Genomic DNA, 21,903 nt, shown 5'->3' on the forward strand with positions numbered 1-21,903 from the left:
AGGCACTTGAAATTTTGAAAAGATGAACTATGGAGTAGCTTTCCAATCATTATTTTTTCTTGAGTCATTCTGCCTTATTCATGAGCAGAGGTATATGATAGCATTATCTGATGGATTTTTAGGCAGACTGGAATTGATGTTACATGAAATATTGCAGTCAAACTTGTGTCTTACATACTTTTCACTTAGGTTTTTAGTGGAAGGCTGTTAAACACACTTGTAATAAATGGAAGGTGAAGATGATCCCATTAACTTGGAAGTGAGAGATCCTCTTTACAGCAGGAGTAAGACACAACACATCTGTCACCCACGCTACATTGTGTTAAGTTTTGATCTGTGCTCGAGATTACATCCACATATTTACTTTCATTTCTTGTCTGTTTTCCTCACATTTCTGAAGTGCTTCTGCTTTTCATGGGTGTTGACTTTATAAAATTTAGTTGATTATTTGCATGCTAGTTACTTAGTCTACTCCCCATTCATGTTTATGCCTGAGTCTACTCCCCATTCATGTTTATGCCCTGTCGTGGGAAAGAAGTATGTATATACTGAATATAATATGTGTCACAAGTTGTGCTTAGGCTCAGGATTACAGGATATAAGTGGAGTAAGAGATTTTTAATGCCCAAAATGCATGAAAAAAGCAAATAAAGAAGTGAAGGAAGTTGAAATCTCACTTGTGATAGATGGGCTGGCTTTAAAATAGATAGAGCATTTTTGTTGCCTTGGGGACAGTGGACTGTGAAGTAGCAGTTGGGAGAATGGGAAGATTAGCGCTGCAAATGGATGAAATAGGGATCGCTAGACTACAGGTTAATAAAAATGCCCCTTTAGTTGAGATAGCAAAGACTTATGATGGCTACATAAGGTCTGTGCTAGTCTTTGTAGCAGAAACAAGGGCACTGATGATGAAAATAGATAATTTAAAAATTTGTCACCATATAATGTCAAGATTTTTGGCTGGAGGTCAGTGTGAGCATCACATTATAAATAAAGAATTAGTTGAGAGATGTGGTATTAATAGACTGGCAAAAGGACAGATGGTCTGGACATTTGATGGGAGAGAATGAAAAACAATTGGCCATACAAGCAGTAGATGTGGAAGTAGCAGCATAAAGGCCAGTAGGAATTATATATATTTATATACAGTACTGTATATATACATATATGAGTATATATATATATCACTAAGTCCACATAGAAAGGTGAGTGAAAACTGAGACTTTGAACAAGTACTTTTGGAGATTGTTCTACATTTTCAAGTTCACACTGAATACAAAAGAAGTTGACAGAGTGATATATACAAAAACAGAAGGTGGGGGCAGGGTTACAGTTTGTTAATCTGGGCAGCATGTTCTTTTAAACAAAAAAGACAGGGACAAAGGATCAAGGGATAATCCAGGGTGGAGATTAACATTCCTGGTGGAAGCAGCTTCAGTGAAGACAGTCTCTAGCAGATTTCTTTTCCGATGGTTGTTGACCTTGTAGATAACCATTGACTTATCCCATTTCATCCCATGGCCTGTCTTAAGCCAGTGATCCACAATGCCATTATTTGATAAGCCTCTTGAAATGGCATATTTGTGTTGGGAGCTTCTTACTTTTAGTCCTTTTGATGTTTGACCAATATTACATTCTTTACAAGGAATACCGTATACAGTACAATATTGTTTGAATTGGAAGGAATACTGTACAGTATACAATATTGTTTGAATTGGGTGGGCTATTCTTAGGTAATTTCTCAAAATATTATTATATTTAAATAATAAGTTAATATCAATAGTTTTTAAAATGGGCACTGTGGGAATGAAATTAGGATGAAATGGTAAACAGAGAATATTCTTAAGTTCATTGTTAACACTGGTTGGATTATAAAATGTCTTTTTTGCTTTATTTTTTACAAAGTTCTAAAAAATATGGAGGGTAACGTAATGAATCTATTTTATCAATATATATATATATATATATATATATATATATATATATATATATATATATATATATATATATATATATATATATATATATATATAATATATAATATATATATATATATATATATATATATATATATATATATATATATATATATATATATATATATATATATATATATATATATATATATATATATATACACGTAGCTCCTTGGTTTACTTAATTTAATTGTTCCAAATTCCAATTTGTATATATCAAAATGCTTGTATATCAATCCAAATATTCCCATACGGAATAACGTGAATTCAATTAATTCATCCCATACTCAAGAATTTCCCCCATATCCACCCTTTGTACCCACTTTAATACAATTATTTTATTGCAAGCACAATACATTGTTTAATGATAACTATATTCAACCAAATAAATAAAAGAATAAAGCATTACACAATAAACTTTAACATAAAAGATGAACAAAATCATGTCACCGCGATGACGCACAGCTGACTTGAGATAAGGGAGGGAGCATTTAGTTGAGGAGAGAAGGAGAAGAGACAGTAAAAACATTACGGTACTGTATGTATGTAAAAGCAGTAACAATTCACATCAAAAAAATAAAAGAAGGGAATTTCACAATAAATTTAACATAATGATACAGTATAAAAAACTCAAATGCAACACAGTAACAATAAAAAATCGAAAGAGAATCTTACCTTGAGTGAGCGTTCAGGACAGTGCTGAGTGAGGTGGTAGAGAGGTGAGGGAGGGGATGGTGATGGGTTATCAGGTGGGAGACAGGGGTCCGCTTCCCACTGACTTTCCAGATGTGCCACTGGGACCAGGCTTGGATGATTTTTCTCTTTCACTACTTTTTGCCTGTTTGCTTTCTTTTACACTTGATTCACCCGAATCATTTATTTTTGCTACAGTAAAATACCTATCGAGTGACACTTGTTTTTTGCACCTTTTTAGTACTGTAAAAGTCGCTGTAACTCATCCCCACATCATCAAACAAACTGGCTTCTGCTTCTGTGCATATTGGATTGCTTGCTTCTACAAATTTCTTTAGATTTTTCCACGTTTCACACCATTTCTTGATTTCTGTGGATGACAGCAGCGAAGTCAGTACTGTTTCCACCTCATCCTCGGATGAAGAAAGTTCCTCTAACTCACCTCTGTCTCTTCAGGCATCTCCTTTGATTCATCCACTGTCAACTCCTCATCATGTTCATCAATCAGTTTGTTTATGTCTTTGTGGGGTACCTCCTGCCCCATGGTTTTGCCGAATGACATGATCTCCTCTACGGTTTAGTCCTCATGAATGAAACCTTTGAGGTCACGTTCAAGAACGCAGTCAGGCCATAGTTTTCTCCAAGCAGAATTGAGTGTTCTTTTTGTGACGCCCTGCATGCAGTATTAATGAGCTTTAAGCAGCTGACGATGTCAAAATGCTCCTTTCAAAACTCCTTAAGGGTCAGGTTCTTTGCTTCGGTAACTGTGAAGCATCTTTGAAACAGAGCCTTTGTGTAGAGTTTTTTAAAATTGGATATGACCTGCTGATCCATGGGCTGGAGTATGGGGGTGGTGTTGGGAGGGAGGAACACAATGTTGATGAAGTCGAATTGCCTGTCCAACCGTATGTGATCTTTCATGTCCTTCAGATAGGCAGGTGTGTTGTCCATTTCAATTACGGCTTTGAGTAACAATCTGTTTTCAACCACTGCATGAACAAAGCCTGCGTGACCCAGGCTTTATTGTTGGACTTCCACGTGACATTCTCAGAATGATAAACCAGTAATGGCTTTATTTTTAGATCCCCTGATGCAATAGCACAGAACAAAAGCGTAAGGTGGTCTTTCATTGGCTTATGTCCTGGCATTTTCTTTTCTTCGGATGTACTATAGGTCTTGTTTGGCATCTTCCAAAAAAGACCTGTCTCGTCACAGTTGAATACTTGTTGGGACTGGTAGCCCTGAGAATCCACGAAACTTTTAAACTTCTTCACATAATCTTCGGCTGCCTTTGTATTTGCACTGGCAGCCTCCCCATGCTGGGAACCATCCATGGCTCGCCTTTATTTCCATTTCTTGAGAAGGACCTGGTAAGTCCTTGGCAACTTCTCCATGAATGGTCAAGGTTTTCTGCAAAATCATGGATTGATTCACAGAATCTCCAGTGAGCTCTTTCAGCCTTAACCAGAAAAGCATCAATTTTTCCATTTCTTCCAACGCTTGTGGGTGCTGCTTAAACGATATTCTTGTTACTCTTACAGCAGTATCTAATGCCGTAATTTTCCCTTTCTTATTTAGAACAGTACATATCTTCGACATAGATCAGCCATATTCTTGAGCTAAGTCAGACACGCATGTGCCAGCTTCATGCTTGGCGATTATTTCTTTCTTAACTTCAACAGTTAAAAACTCCTTTTTCTTCATCACTTCCTTAACAGGCTTCTTCTTCATTCATGTGTGGCATTGTTATTCACGATTATTCATCACCATATAGATTGCAAAAATATGTGCGATAAAGTTATGCAAAGTGTCAACCACAGGCACAGACATGAACACAAGGCCCAGATTTAGACTAGTGCCGATTAACAAGTTTACGTTGAGGTTGATTAAGGACTTTTCAGGACCTACTTTGGCATTTTAAAAATAAGAACCATCACACCAGTTGTTTTATCACCTTCCCACTACGTATCTTTCCGTCCCTACATCCACATGGCCCTCCCCTGTCATCCAACCCCGAGGGGATCCCGTCTCTCCTCCCACAATCCCGGCGGCTTCAAAAATTTTACTTCCTATAATGAAAATACGAATAACAGATCATTTGGACAACAAGGAACCACTTTGTGTGTGTGTGTGTGTGTATGATATATATATATATATATATATATATATATATATACATACATATATATATATATATATATATATATATATATATATATATATATATATATATATATATATATATATATATATATATATATATATATATATATATATATATATATATATATATATATATATATATATATATATATATATATACATATATAATATACATACATACATACATACATACATACATACATATATACATACACACTCATACAGGTTTTGAAGTTGGAAAAACCAATTTATGGTAGCAGCTGTTCATCCTCAAAGGAGCTACACTCTCATGGTCCCCCCAGGGCTCCATAAGACAGACCAGCCAATATCAAAGAATACTCTTATAGTTTGTCTTTGCCAGAATAGTGCTTGTTGGCACAGTCATAGAGTATGAAGGATTCAGGACAGGAGGGCTCCATCTCCTGTCCTGCCTTGGTTTTCCCTTTGTCCTACTTGCACAAATGTGACAAGAGTGATTATGTCAGCTATCTTCCTCATTACATGCCAGGTATGTGACTTTTTGTCAGGGAGAGTGGGTGGGTTTGGGGACTTACAGTGGCTACCAAAAATAGGTTTTTCCTACGTCAAAACCTCAAAGAAGTTTACATAAGAAATTGACAGGTGACAAAATGGCTCAGCTCCTAATAAATAAACCCCAAAACCCCAACAACACAGATAAATTTATGGTCTTAAGTATAGTCACAGGTTCTTGACCATTTTAGATACCCATTAAGGTTTGGCAATTAAGAAAAGGAACCTGTATATGAATTATTCTTTGTGGCTTTAAGGTGACTTGCCTAATTAGGTTGGGTCTGGCTGCAGGATTATTGTGCCTTCCCTGGGAATATATCAGCATGACCGCCACTGTCATGGACATAGTGATTCATGAATTTTTTATCCAAGGTAAAGTCATAGGATGCCAACTGTTTTCTTTATTCCAGATACCCACTAGGAATTTGCAGTAAAGAACAGGAAACACATGAACCTATATATGTTGTATCCCTTGTGGTTCTATGGTGACTTGACTAATTATGTCAGGGTCTGGTTGCTGGATTATTGCTCCTTCCCCAGTTCAGGAATTCTACCCCTTATAACCACCCCTTGCACTCTTGAGACTTCTTTGAAGGAAACATTTCCGAAGAAAGTTATTGACGTACTCACCTTCTGGATGACATGCGACTTAGGAAAGAAGTGAGGGTTTGTCTTTTTAACAAGGGAAAATAAAATAATTCTCAGCCCATGTAGAGAAAGTGGTTTGTTTGTGTTATGGTGTAGGAAAAATAGGCCCATCTGGGATGTTTTCTGTGACATATAAGTAAACTGTGAGTGCTTGAACTGGGCATAATATTTTAGCCAAAATACTAAGTTCCCTTATCAGGAAAAAAAAAGGGTTTTTCCCTCAAAGGTCCTCATTCTTGCCCAGGAATGATAGGCCAGGAGACAACAGTAAATGACAACTAGGTGTATGGGTGATGAAATGTTATCCCTGTCTAAGAGAGCCCAGTATGGTAATCTAGGCTCCTGATGCCAACCAACCAAGAAGACTGCCTTTTGGAGCATATGAGTTGTAGTTGTACTGGGCCCACAGATTTGAGGGGATGACAGGAGTCCAAGAACCATATTCAGGGACCAGGTAATGAAAAGCCTTGCAGGAGCTGACCTTTGTAGTGCAAAACGCTGAAGAAGGGAATTAACACTTTCTATATTAGAATCAATTCCAAAACCATAAAGCAAGGGTTCTGACAGTGATGCCATGATTGTTGTATTAGCAAGGCAGTCGACCTCAGAAAATATATAAAAAAATTTAAAACTGTTTCAACAGATTCAAATGGGCCCTTCAGCTTGGAGGCAAGCTAACCACATTTTCTATATGGACTAGTATGTTGGATAGATGAAGTCCTTTGTCTTTACAATAGGTACCTAACAATGTTAGGTAAAAAATCTTCACAGTAGACTAGATTATAAAAATTGGCACGTGAAGGTCACAGCTCAGAAAGGAGGATGTGTAGTTGAATTCCCCTTCTTCTGTCTGGGATAGAACAGCAAATGGTTCAACTTGAAAACAATTCGTAAAACGAAAAATAACCCTGCCCCATATAAATAAATTATCTAGAGATTCATTTACGCTAACTAGAAGCAAGAAAAGCGCTCTGAACTGTATTAAATACGGCGAAATAAATGCAGCATAAACGATTTCCAAACTAAAACATTGATCGTTATGACTGCAATTTATAATACAAAAGCAATATAAGAATATATACAATGTTATTGGATACAGTGAATTAAGGCATAACATTTTATAAGATGCATATTCGTTATGTTGACGTTTGTATAATACGATATGTGAATATAGAGTACAGTATACTGTAGGCTATGCTACTGTATGTGTATACAATGTACCATAGTGTAGGCTAAGCTAATTCTTGTTATTCAATTTCTCTTTGCACTGAATTATCATAAGTCACTTTGCATGAACATCCAGAATTAGCTGATAATAATAATTACTATACTGTGTATGTATAGAGTATACTTTATAGTGTAGGCTAGGTTACCATATATGTATACATGGTACCGAATACCCTAGTGTAGGCTAGGCTATGTTTGAGATATGTTTTGGTATTTCTTACGTTTTTTCCAACAAACGATGGTTTTTTGGAACCTAACCCCATCTTAAGTAGGATAATACCTGTATAAGCATTTTTAGTTTGTTTTGTGTCTGTTTGAACTATCAAAATAGGCAGTTCTAAATGTTTTTAGAATGTTTCTAAGTATTTGTGGGTTTTAGCTATTCGCAGGGGGGGGTACACATCCCCCGCGAATACGGTGGGTTTACTGTACTTAAAGTATCATCCTACAAAAAATATGGCTTAAATTATTATCCTATTACTAATGTATTAATCTTTGAAATTATATTATTAATATCATTTCAAAGTCATCATAAATGTTAGTACCCTTCTCCAGCCAAAGAGAGAGAGAGAGAGAGAAGAGAAAATTACCACTACGACTTACATTCAGCCATTCTTGTGCTGGTACGGGCAAAAGAGAGAGAGAGAGAGAGAGAGAGAGGTTTATCTCTTTAATCCATTTCTTGTTAGAGAGAGAGAGAGAGGTTTATCTCTTTAATCCATTTCTTGTTACTCTGACTGACAACAACAAAAAAATGTTTTTTGTCTTCCAAAGATGTACTACTACCTTTACTACGCATTTTTAAAACACTATGAACACACACACAAACAGTGTGCATATGTAAAGAGACTCAAATTAGCAGTTCCTAAGAGAATGAGAGAGAGAGAAGGGCTGAACTAAGTATCTATTTATATATCTATCCATTTCTCATTCTACCCTTTGATGAGAGAGAGAGAGAGAGAGAGAGAAGAAGGGAAAAATTGATCTTCTACCCTTGGTCAGAAATGTCAAGTAATTTGACATATTTGACAGTTCCACCCTCCCCCATAGCTTCAAAGCCTTGGGCAAAAGACAGGGTGTGAGACAGGGTGTGATATCTCTCTTTGTTTAAAAATTGAAATAATTTACTTTAAAAATGCATAATTGTTGTAATTACAGTATATTATTATTATTATTTAATATTATTATTTGAAAATTAGTACTTATTATTAGGTAAGTCATTTATTTATCATGCAAATGTGATTAGACCTCACCATCTAATTTGTTAAAAAATTCTTGTGCCATCATTCTCTTTCTCTCTCTCTCAGTATCAGAGAGAGAGAGAAAAATACTACTCACCCTCCTTTTAGTGTATGCAAAGTCCTTGAGGTACAAGCTTTGTAGTTGGTTAAAATCCCACCCTTCCTGCCAATAGCATGTCGTCAAGGAGAGAGAGAGGGGAGGAGGAGGTTGTTACAAGTTGTTATTGGTTACTTTCAGTCCTTCCGGCCAATAGCGTATCGTCATGGAGAGAGGGGGTTGCTACAAGCTCTATTATTGGCTACTTCTAATCACTCGAGCCAATACCGTGTCGTCATGAAGCCTACGTCCAAGCAATAAAAAAAAAGTGTAACACAACCAATGATGGAATTTTAGTATATTTTTGTTTATATACAGTAATCCATATTTCTCTGAAGAATATATGTAGTACAGGAGAGAGAGAGAGAGAGAGAGAGAGAGAGAGAGAGAGACATATGGGCAGTTGGCCTTACTTAAATCTCAAATTGGAATTATTTGGGGGAAGAGAGAGAGTAAAAAATAAGTATATCTTAGTTTAACCAGACCACTGAGCTGATTAACAGCTCTCCTAGGGCTGGCCCGAAGGATTAGATTTATTTTTACATGGCTAAGAACCAGTTGGTTACCTAGCAATGGGACCTACAGCTTATTGTGGAATCCGAACCACATTATAGCGAGAAATGAATTTCTATCACCAGAAACAAATTCCTCTTGTTCTTCACTGGCCGGTCGGAGATTCGAACTCGCGACAACAGAGTGGTAGCTGAGAACGGAACCCGCTCACCTAGCGAGGAACTTGGAAAAGAGAGAGAGAGAGAGAGAGAGAGAGTGAGAGAGATGGGTGGCTGGCCGTACTTAAATCTCAAAAGTGAAATTATTTGTGAATTATTCAGGGAGAGAGAGAGAGGTTGAATGAAGTGATTATATTGGTAAGCAGTTTTGTGATTTCACAGGATTTTAATTTAAAATTTTATCGATACTTTGCTGTGGTTACCTAAATATTATTATTTGAAAATTAGTAAATCATTTTTTTATCATAAAAAATGCACATAGTCATGAAAATAAAATAAAAATCAGTAATTAGTGAATATTGCTCTATGAAAAAATCCACGAATGTGAATTTTCTTTCATCGTATGCATTGGACTAAGTCATCCGAAATAATACTGTCGAGATGTGTAAGAAAACCTTACTTTTAATCCTTTGGGTGTCTTGAAAACAACGAATCCTGCATCTTTATTATTGAGTTTTTCGTAAAAAAAAAAACCTCCAAATATTGACTATTCTGCCTGTTTGGATGCATACTTCTTCCGTTTGGATCGGTGTCGTCTGAAATACCGTCGAGAATCGTAAGAAAACTTTACTTTTAATCCTTTGGGTGTCTTGAAAACAACGGATCCTACATTTTTATTATTGAGTTTTTCATAAAAAACTCCAAATATTGACCATTCTGCTGGTTTGAATGCATATTTCTTCTGTTTGGATTGGCGTCATCTGAAATACCGTCGAAAATCGTAAGAAAACTTTACTTTTAGTCCTTTGGGTGTCTTGAAAGCAACGAATCCTGGATTTTATTGAGTTTTTCCATAAAGAAATCTCCAAAATTTGACCATTCTGCCATTTTGGATGTATATTTCTGCTGATCGGCGTCGGACTGGCATCGTCTGAAATACCGTCGAAAATCGTACGAAAACCTTACTTTTAATTCTTTGGGTTTCTTGAAAACAATGTATCCTGCATTTATATTGAGTTTTTCAACAAAAAACCTCCAAAATTTGACCATTCTGCCATTCTGGAGCCATATTTGTTCCGTCGGATCAGCGTTGTCAGCGTCGTAAACCTGGAACATGCGTTGTGACCCAAAAAATTATTTTATGATGAATATATTTGAAGAATGCCGTAAACTCAGAACGTCTTAAGCCGAGCCTGTTGTAACCTGGAGACTGTCTATATACCATATATCAGTACTGTAGATATCCTTTAATGAAATATGAATTATTGTATCACAAACATAAAAACACAGAACTAAAACTCTAGGAATTCACGAAGTCATCGGATGAGTGTGTGTCTATGTACTGTACATACTGGTTGCTATCATTTTTTTTGTTTGATTTACTGTACTGTATTTCAGTACAAGTTTAGTTGATTTTCAGTATGATTATCACATATCATAACAGTAAACAAGAGAATATTTTATTATTGTGATATTTCATCTCTAATCACTAAAAATATTTAAAATGCAAATTTCTTATGTAGGCAAGACAAAACCAAAGAGGCTGTAGCAAGTTCACAGATGACATTGAATGAGTGTGTGCATACGTACTCTACACACACAATTGCGTTAATCTTTTGGTTTGAAAAAATAAAAAATGAGAAAATACAGTAAAAATATAAACAAGAATACTGTAGCTTGAAATAGGAATAGAAAAGTATTACTGTACTTATGCTGTTATTGTTCTCTCTCCCTCTCTCCACACTAACCCCTCCTCTCCCATGGCACCCAGTCTTGAAAACTTCTCAAGGCCTCCCCCACCACCAAAAACCCTTTCTTGGCCTGAGTGTAGACAGTGTTACCAACATTCTCCTGAGGCTGTGCATCATTGCCAACCATCAGAGGGCAGTTTTTCCAATTTTTTAAAATTTATATATATCATATATCTTTGGGGCCTTGGTCCCTGGTCCAGGTGACACTATATTTTTTAGTCAAGTCTTATGTCTTATGGATGGTTTAGTTGCCATAGCAATTCATGTTGGTTTTGGCAAAATTAGCACTCCAGAATCACTTCTGAGCTAGGGAAACATACTGTATAACTCCCCTTTGCCTTTCCTGTTCAAAACTGATCCTCCTCATCCAAGGAACCTGGGGCAGGTTTGGTGATGCCTTGTCAAAGGTGAAGTCACAACCAAGAGAATCATTGTTACTGCAGAGCAAGCAGGCACACTTCCTTAAACATTGCTGATTGAAGACTCAGGTGTCCTGTTATTAAGGTTATGGGCAATATACCTCTCTTCAATCCCAAATCTAAGAGTGGAAAATTCCTGCTATCTCTTATGCCAAGGAAGCTGTCTGTATCTGGTGCAGTACAAATATTTTTTGTATTCTAGAGTCAGGTATTGATGTGCCACGATTTAGGAGGAAGGCCCAACTTTCATCATTGAAGCCTGCATTCCATGTATATTTTTGGTTGCTAGGCCTTTACTTATCTTTACAGTGGCTCTGGATGCAGTTTCTGTTTTGTGCTTGCCCTAGTAAATATACAGGATTAGTAATTAATGGAATATTCAAAATATTGTCTTAAATCCACTTGAAATCTTGAAGTTTTATCCTTTTCTGGCAGGTACAGTATCTCAGGAAGGCTTGTTTGATTCTCCAATGTTCCAACTAAAATTTAAGGTCATGAAGTCTAGACCTGCAGCCCCTTCTTCTGGTCTTTGTCCATAAGAAATTGTTTTTCATCAGGGGTCTCTGAGCCAAATGATATCATGATTTTTAGCTTGTGCACGATACGTAAATCTTTGACCCTTTGCCTACGACAGGCCAAACTTGTGACCCTTTGTCTATGACAGGTCAGACTTGGCAAACTGACCCTCTGTTTGCAACAGGCCATGGTAGGGGCTCCTATGCTTTGTTTATAGGTATGATTTCCTCTTCTATCACTTAAGAGGTCTGCTACCCCAACCCTTTGGTTTAAATTCTCTTATAATATGGAGGCCATCTTACCTAAATGCTGTACCTATTTAGGCAGATGTAAACTGGTAAGGTTACATCAGAGCAGATTTTTTTAAAAACAAACTTCATTTTGTATTGTAGTCTTATCACTTGACGTAATAAAAAGTGCTAAACTCACAGTCCTGCACGGGTTTCAGTAAGTTTGGACAACACAGGAAATAGCTATCACATTTACTACCAGAGTTAACACCCAAAAGGATATATGCCAGTTGATGGTTTTCTCCGTTTGTTGTGCGTCTTGAGAGCAACTGACTATTGAACTAGGCAGATGTAAACTGAAAGATTTGCAGTTACAAATTTTATTTTATTTTTTAAGTTATGACTTTTTACAGTTGAGGTGCCTCAGCAAAATTAAAAAGTTTGTTTTGTTTTTTCCTACAAGTTTTGTTTTCCTCTTAATTTGTATAACGAAAAATTACCTCATACTGCTTATATATATTTATAAAATCATTACTCATACTAATATTGTCGTAGTTACTATGTATACAGTATTATCACAGAATATTAATTTTTTTCTCCAGGGGCCATCAGCAATATGGATTTTGTCAAGCTGGCACTAGTGGACTGTTATTAGAGGACGAAGCTGTATTAGGTGTACCAGGGCCTTACACCTGGCGAGGCACAGTGCACACATCAAATATTTCAGATAATTTCCTAATGAAAGATAAGACTCAGTACTTTGGACCTGTTACAGAAAATGATTCTCCTGTCGATAAATATAGCTATTTAGGTAAGTTCTTTCTGTAATGGTATCTTCAAGAAATAATTGCCTATTTTCTCTGCTATAGATATGTGAATTATATTTTGAAATGAGATTTTTTTACTGAAATTTTAAGGCTTTGAATACAGCAAAGTATTGATGTGATTTTACTAGAAGTCACTGCCTTACACTGTATTTCAAAGCTGGTGATCAGATAAGTTCCTATGAAAAGATCTTGTAGACCATGGGTTTTGAGATACCCTCTAGTCAAGCCTTCACCCCATCCTGGGCAGTGTAAGAAGCTTTTAGCCTATTCACAGTGCATCAGGATACCATGATCTTCCAGTTTTGTTGATTAGTTTTGCGTAAGGGGTTCATCTCCTCACTCACTGCCATTACAAAAAATTTATTGCTCATGTTGATATACTGTATATCCCCATGAGATTTGTTCCTAATGTAGTTGGTATCAGTGGGGTAGTTCATGTGACTAGTAGGCATCAGTCTTGGCCATAAAGTTGACTTTTGAAAATAAGCATTCATTCAAAAGCTGCTTAAGAAAGATGATGATGGGCACTAATGCATAGTATCCCTGTTTGTTCTTACACATTACTACCCTTTCCTAAATTTTCCCAAATTTAAATTCAAGATTTTTCTCATAAAGAATAAGTCTAAAGCCCTGAAAGAGAAAGTATTTTCACAGATCTTAAACTACTCAGGTTTCTTCCTCTGCAGTTATCCTTGCCTTGCTGCTTCATGTCTATCATATGCTGCTTCCCCACTTCTCATCATTTGTTTTCATATGGACTTCAGAGTTGTACCAGGTTCCCATCTTTGTAGGTATCCTTGTATCATTATCCCATAATCTCTCAAGGACTAGGAGATATAGACCATTTCCCTCCTTACTTTTCATTGTGCTCCATCCTCTGTCAAGTTATGTTCCCATTCCCCACTTATTTTATTTTACAGTTATTGTTATGATGCCAGATAACTTATAATCATTCATTCTCTTGTTCCCACTAACTGTTCTATTGGACTAAGCTACAACTTGAATTCTGGCCATGGATTCTTCTAAGATAATTGTAGAATTGCTCTCAACCATACCTTGTACAAGGTACTTGTACAGAGACAGAAGAGGCCACTCCCCTGCTTCCCATGTTTCTGCCTTTGTATGCCTGTGCACTATGACATCTGCCATGTTAAGCACCATAATGCCAGCCATGTTATTGAACATCATCTTGGCCATACTTCTGATTGTGCTTTGGATTGGATCTAGTCACCAAGAAGTTACCTAGTTCCGTGGTTTCCTTAAAAAGTTTTTTCTTAATACTCATCAGGTCAGAGAGGTCTCACTCACACTGTCGACATACTTCTCATATTCCCTGTAGTTCCTACACATCTCTTGGAGCAGCATTTTTCCTCTTCCTCCTACATACAGTGTTAGGAAGACCAGAAGAGGGTAGAATCTTATTTCACTGGACCTCAAGATCATCCCTCATATGATAACTATCTAAATGACATGGGTGAATTTTCCAAGGCAACATAGCAAGTGGGGCAACTCACTTTTAGTCCTCTCATCCTCTCCAATGTGAACTGTTCATGCTATTAACAAAATTTCTCCTAGTTCTCATTAGGTCTAGCATTGTTTATCCTTCCTTTGTCCAAATCAGCTGAAAGGGTTCCTTGTCTTTTTGCCTGCTGCTGCTTAGTAGAACTATAAAAGTTTCCAGCCATAGAGACCTCCTGTCAGGTTTTTCAGTGTTTCCTTTCTTCAAGCGGACCAAAATCTGTTTTGGTTCAGAACAAGGGATCTGGTCACCTGTAAACATACAGCAATTTAAGAAGTTACTTTCAGGCTGCCCAGTGATCTCTTGACTAAACCTTTGCATTGTTGCTTTTTTGCATACAGTTGACACTATGCCTAAGATTATCATTATCATGAAAAGGTATCCTCCTGTCTGTGAACTGTACAATAATTTTCCTGTGCTTACTTGCCGTATTTAACTACTTCATCTTCAGAAGATTGGATTGTTTTCTGAATTTCACTTACAGATGGCTCTATAAGCCAGGCTTCATATGCTGTTCCTCCCTGTTTGAAATGAATGACCTTTCATGGGGAGATCACTGCCTCTGCCTTTTCTTGTCTGGGTTCTCAATGACTGTGCAGCCTGGTTAGAAATCTTATGCAATGGACAACTTACTGCTCTTCCGAGGTCCTACTGCTCTTCCGAGGACCTACCTAAGCTCTTTCCATTAGTGTGGGCCATGATCCATAGTCAAAGGGGGATAAGTCATACCTCCAGATTCACAGAGAAATGACATCAATGACTGACCAGCATCAACAGAACTGACTTTCTCTTTCACATTCATATTGTCTAGTCTTGCTAAAGCATATACAGTAGAACTCCAGACCCTGATGCTAATTCGTTCCTGAAGAAGCGTTGAAATGCAATTCAGTTGAGATCCGAATAAATTTTTTCTTTAAGAAATAACAGTCCCATGAGCAATAACTGAAAACGGATTAATCCATTCTCGGCCACCAGTTATTACCCTAACCTTGAAAAATTACCTATAAATTACAATTAAATAAGTTCTGAGTAAAATAACATTCTGTATTAAACATACTTTTTCTTATTTTTAAATGTATACTGTATAAAAAAAACTGCCCTACGTCCAATGCGACTGTATTACGATGGGAGACTGAGCACCGTAGGCTAGCTAAGTACTGTACTGTACTGGGTAGGCACAAAAATTGTTGCTATTAATAAAACATTGAAAAACAAGTCTAATTATTACAGTAAATTGATAAAATATTGAAAATAGGCCAAATTATGTCTGTTATCGCAAACTTGCGAAAAATTGCTTAGGTACATCGGCAGATTTCCTTTCAGCCATTTGCCATGAGCAGATGTAAACAAACCATGGCGCTGCCCTGATGGCCTATCGTGGTATTTATGGTAAATTTCATAGTCTACTGGAATGCTGTACTTATGTTACTCTCACAGTAAGGTACACAATCCTTTATCTGAAATCCTTGGGGCCAGATGTGTTTTGGTTTTTGGAGTTTTTTGGATTTCGAAGCTGTGGGGTCGAGCATAATCAATCATCGCTACTGCAGAAAAAACATTTTTTCCTTTCATGTTTTTTGGTGTAGTTATGTATTCATTATAGTTTATTATTATTTATATTAACCCTTTAACGCCAAGCCCTATTTACAAAAACGCTCTCCTGTATGCCGCAATGTTCGGTGAGTTAGCGCCGAAAGCGGAAAAAGTTTTTAAAAAAATCACAGCACGCTTAGTTTTTAAGATTAAGAGTTCATTTTTGGCTCATTTTTTTGTCATTGCCTGAAGTTTAGTATGCAACCATCAGAAATGAAAAAAATATCATTATCATATATAAATATTGGAATATATGACAGCGAAAAAAAAAACGTATATAATTGTATACAAATCGCACTGTAAGCAAAACGGTTAAAGCTAATGAGTTAATTTTTTTTAGTTGTATTGTACACTAAATTGCGATGATTTTGGTATATAATAAATTTTAAAACGATCAAAGCAACACAGAGAAAATATTATCACAAAATGATGCATGAATTCGTAACACGCGGACGTAAAAAAATGTTTTTTTCAAAAATTCACCATAAATCGAAATATTGTGCTAGAGACTTCCCGTCTGTTGAAAAATGAAGCTAATTGATTGAATATTACTAGACTGTAAGTGTTTTAGTTTACAATTGCAGTTTTCGACCATTTCGGTCACGTTAAAGTTGACCGAAAGTCGAATTTTTTCTATTTATCGTGATTTATATGGAAATATTTCTAAACTGATAAAAGCTACAACCATGAGTTTTTTTGTTGTATTGTACATGAAATTGCACACATTTTCATATATAAAACTTTATGTAACGACTAATATAAAGCGGTGCAAATATTACGACAACGAGACGAAAGAATTTCAGAGATGTTCGGCCGAGTTACCAGCAAGCAGACGTAAGGAAAATGTTTTTTAAAATTCACCATAAATCGAAATATTGTGCTAGAGACTTCCAATTTATTGCAAAATGAAGGTAAACGATTGAATATTACTAGAATGTAAGAGTTTTAGCTTACAATTGCGTTTTTCGACCATTTCGGTCGAAATCAAAGCTGACCGAAGTTGAAATTTTTGTAGTCGACGTGCGGTACGCCCACTCGCACCCAACAGACAATTTTAGTCGACGTATGATACGTCCAATAGGCGTTTAAGGGTTAATAAACTGTTAAATGAATGTGAGATAATTAAGGTCATCAATAATAAAATATTGGGACAATTAAGACCATATGTTCGCTAACACATTTTTTCAACAAAAACATTCCATAAAACGCTAACATATACTTAATCAAAATAATTGTAATTTGACTTGTGGATTTTAAGAATAAGACTATAAAATACATTTCATCATATCGATCTTGGAGAGGGTTGTTCTTTATTGTTATTAAGGTCATCAGTTTGCAGTCGTAAATTTGAGGACAGTTCGGGAATAGGATTCGCAAGTAATGATGCAACACTAAGACAGACTGTTGTGGGATTTTTCATACCACTATATTAAAGTTAAAATTATTGTTTTCATTAAGAAATGATTATACAAAGCAAATTACTGAGTAATTTTTGCAAGTTTCTTCAGTCAAATAGTCACAATCATGGCAACGTTCAAACTTAGGTGCTGTACACAATTTGTGATCGAAATCTCAATAAATACAATAGATGTACCTTGTAGAGGGCTGTCGTTGGCTTACAACTCGCCATGGCAACCAGCCTGCCAGTCAGGTTTTAGCTGTACAGTATTCTGTCTGAGAAAGAATGCTTTGCTCATGTAATGCTGATGATGATGTAAGTGCTTGTGTTATAAATACAGTACAGTACTATGTAGTTTTTAATAGTACAGACATATTACCTGTCCTACACATTTTTTAAAGCATTATGAATACACACAGTGTGTGCATGTGTGCTAATACTTATTGGCTAAAGAGACTCAGATTAGCAGTATCTTTTTCTGAGAGAAAGAGTTTATTTCTTTAATCTCTCAAGGAATGTTACAGTAAACCCCCCCATCCCCCCGTATTCATGTTCTCACCATTCGTGGGATTTTCTGTGGAACGTATATTAATTATTTGCGAAAAATTCAGTGATTCGTGGACTTTTTCATTGATTGATTGATTGATTATGAAATTAAGGTCTTGGAAACCACACATTGGAACCCATCAGGATTATTCAGCGCAGCAATGAAGATGAAATATATAAAATAACGATGTGATAGGTAATGAAAAGGTGTATGATAACATACTGTACTAGTAAATTCCATGTTAAAATACAAACGTAAAAAATGAAGAATGATATTAGATAAAACCCATAAAAAATAAATATATATTAAATTTTTATACTTAAAATATATAGTTAATATATAAAATAAATATGACAAATCTTTAATAAATATACCAAATTATATCTCATTAAAAAGATCAGATTCTCTCAGATAACCCATAAAGTTATCTACCTCAACATCATCATTTAAAATTTCTAAAACAGTTTTCCCCACTAATAAGCACTTTGCCCTAAGGTGATTAAATCTAGGACTGTGCACGGATAGCTGACCACCACAGTGAGCACAAACTGGGGCACTGGCACCCCCTAAAATATAACTGTGGGTGAAGCGGGTATGGCCAATCCTAAGCCATGTTAGGATGATCTCAAATATTGTTATGATTAAAACCCGAACTCCAAAAATTAGTACTTTTTCTAATATTTCTGTACTTCCTATTTGTGGATAAAATGGGGGAAGTCCATCTGTGCTGCCATTTCTTACGAATGTATCTTCTAATAACTGGATGCATATCCAAATGTGGCACCTTACTAGTTGAGAAATCACATCTTGCAGCATTCTTTGCTTTACTATCAGCCAGTTCGTTTCCTTCTATACCAGTGTGCCCAGGAATCCGACAAAACTTAACTGATTTGTGGTAAACAGAAAGATAAAAATAGCCATTCCTGAGCCTTTTGAATTAAGGGAGCCTTTTGAATTAAGGGCTGGGTAGGATTAAACTTCTTTAGGGCTTTTAAAACACTCCTTGAGTCACCATATATTATTGTGGATTTAACCCTTTCCTGCCCAATTGACGGCATATTACGCAATAACCCCCTACCCCCCTTCCTGTCTGACTGACGTAATTATACGTAAAATTTACCGACATTTTTCGTACGTGTGGTAGGGTAAATTTTTTTATTTTTTTCGTACAGTTGGTGGTTTCCATAGGCTAAAGCATACCTTGGACCGTGTAACTTAGGCATCGACACGCCAGGCAAGCAGTCCCTATACTGCACATGCGCAAAGACCCTGGCATAGTAAATTTCCCACAATGAAATCAGCTGATCCTACCCACGCTTCTCTCTCGTATCTTACATTTTTTTATAAAATGTAGGATTACATTATTGGAAACACTCTGTTTGGTATCCTCTATTTTCTATAAATTTTTTAGTTCCTCTACTGTGCATGCGCAAATCCATGGCGAGTAAAATTCTCACAATGACATCAGCTGATCGCACCCACGCAGGCCTGGCAGGCCACACTTCTGTCAGAGACCATGCGTGCAGGCTGGGTAAACACGTGTGGCTGTTTACATAAAGCGACGTCAATCGAGAACAGTTTCCAACATGCTTTCGCAAAGTTTTTGCGGTAAAACTAGCGGAAATTTGTTAGTGCATCACATAGAGACGTCTCTATTTTAGGCAGGGCTCTGAATCTCATTTTTCATTATCATATATATCGATATTTAGAGAATTTTGTTGGCTTTCTCATAAAAATAATTCATTCACCCAACTGTTATAGCTTTTGAGCTACTTAACGATAATGTTGACAACGGTAACATTTTTTTTTCAAGTTCAACAGCTTATAACGTCAAAATGAAACTGTTGCTCTTACCAAAGCCATTTTTCTTGACTCTCACTTTATTCCTCAACCTTTCCTCTACATTTTTGTATATTTACAAAGTGATTTCTATGAAAAAATCCGAGGTAGAGCTCTTCAAAAAAAAAATGTCTAGCGATAATTCTCACCGTATGCCTGGCGGCGTGCTCTGTTTCTTACCCACTTTTCTATCAATTTTTCACCAACTGGGCTGATTCGTTTTTCATTATTTTATATGTCGATATTTAGAGAATTTTCTTGGCTTTCTCATAAAAAATAATTCATTCGCCTAACTGTTATAGTTTTTGAGCTACTTACAATAATGTTGACAACGGTAACTTTTTTTTTTTCGTTTCGATCAATTTATAACGTCGAAATGAAACTGTTGCCGTTACCAAAGCCATTTTTCTTGACTTTCCCTTTATTCTTCAACTTTTCCTCTACTTTTTCGTATATTTACAAAGCACTTTCTATGAAAAATAACCGAGATAGGGCTCTTCAAAAAAAAAAAAATTTCTAGCGATAATTCTCACCATACGCCGGCAGAGCGCTCTGTTTCTCACCCTCTTTTCTATCAATTTTTTCACCAACTGGACTTATTCGTTTTCCATTTTTTATATGTCAATATTTAGGAATTTTATTGGCTTTCTCATAAAAATTATTCATTCGCCTAACTGTTATAGCTTTTGAGCTACGAACGATAATGTTGACAACGGTAACATTTTTTTTCGTTTCAATCAAATTATAACGTCAAAATGAAACTGTTGCCTGTACCAAAGCCATTTTTCTTGACTCTCACTTTATTCTACATCTTTTCCTCTACATTTTCGTATATTTACAAAGTAATTTCTATGAAAAATAACCGAGATAGGGCTCTTCAAAAAAAACTTTTTTCTAGCGATAATTCTCACCATACGCCGGGCAAATCGCTCTGTTTCTTACCCTCTTTTCTATAAATTGTTTCACCAACTGGACTTATTCGTTTTTCATTGTTTTATATATCAATATTTAGAGAATTTTGTTGGCTTTCTCATAAAAATAATCCATTCGCCTAACTGTTATAGCTTTTGAGCTACTGAACGATAATGTTGACTACTGTATTTTTTTTTCGTTTCAATCAATTTATAACGTCAAAATGAAACTGTTGCCGTTACCAAAGCCATTTTTCTTGACTCTCACTTTATTCTACATCTTTTCCTCTACATTTTCGTATATTTACAAAGTAATCTCTATGAAAAATAACCGAGATAGGGCTCTTCAAAAAAAACTTTTTTCTAGTGATAATTCTCACCATACGCCGGGCAAATCGCTCTGTTTCTTACCCTCTTTTCTATAAATTTTTTCGCCAACTGGACTTATCCGTTTTTCATTGTTTTATATATCAATATTTAGAGAATTTTGTTGGCTTTCTCATAAAAATAATCCATTCGCCTAACTGTTGTCAACATTATCGCTCAGTAGCTCAAAAGCTATAACGGTAACATTTTTTTTCGTTTCAATCAATTTATAACGTCAAAATGAAACTGTTGCCGTTACCAAAGCCATTTTTCTTGACTCTCACATTATTCTTCAACTTTTCCTCTACATTTTCGTATATTTACAAAGTAATTTCTATGAAAAATAACCGAGATAGGGCTCTTCAAAAATCTTTTTCTAGCGATAATTCTCACCATACGCCGGGCAGAGCGCTCTGTTTCTTGCCCTTTTTCTATCAATTTTTTCACCAGCTGGACTTATTCGTTTTCCATTCTTTTTATATGTCGATATTTAGAGAATTTTATTGGCTTTCTCATAAAAATAATTCATTCGCCTGACGTTCATATTTTTTGGGTTACTGAACGAAAATATGAAAATAAGTAAAGATTTTTTTTTCGTGAAATAACTCACATTTTTTTGTATTTAGAGGGCTGGGACTCTTATTCTGAGTATTCCACCATAAAATATAAACATTTAGAAAAAAGGACAGCAAAATGAACGTTTTTGGCATAAAATTTATATTTTTGCTGAATTTTCAAA

The 21,903-nt window shown here is 35.9% G+C and overlaps 1 protein-coding gene across 1 annotated transcript in view; it reads left to right on the top strand.

The window, feature by feature from the left end:
- LOC136843791 (uncharacterized) overlaps positions 1–21,903 on the top strand; it is a 225,775-nt gene that overhangs the window by 125,869 nt on the left and 78,003 nt on the right. The window contains 1 exon segment of the mRNA XM_067112518.1: positions 12,766–12,974. Within this exon segment, the coding sequence (XP_066968619.1) occupies positions 12,766–12,974 (209 nt within the window).

Source organism: Macrobrachium rosenbergii, chromosome 12, assembly GCF_040412425.1.
Source record: "Macrobrachium rosenbergii isolate ZJJX-2024 chromosome 12, ASM4041242v1, whole genome shotgun sequence".
Classification (NCBI taxonomy): Eukaryota; Metazoa; Arthropoda; class Malacostraca; order Decapoda; family Palaemonidae; genus Macrobrachium; species Macrobrachium rosenbergii.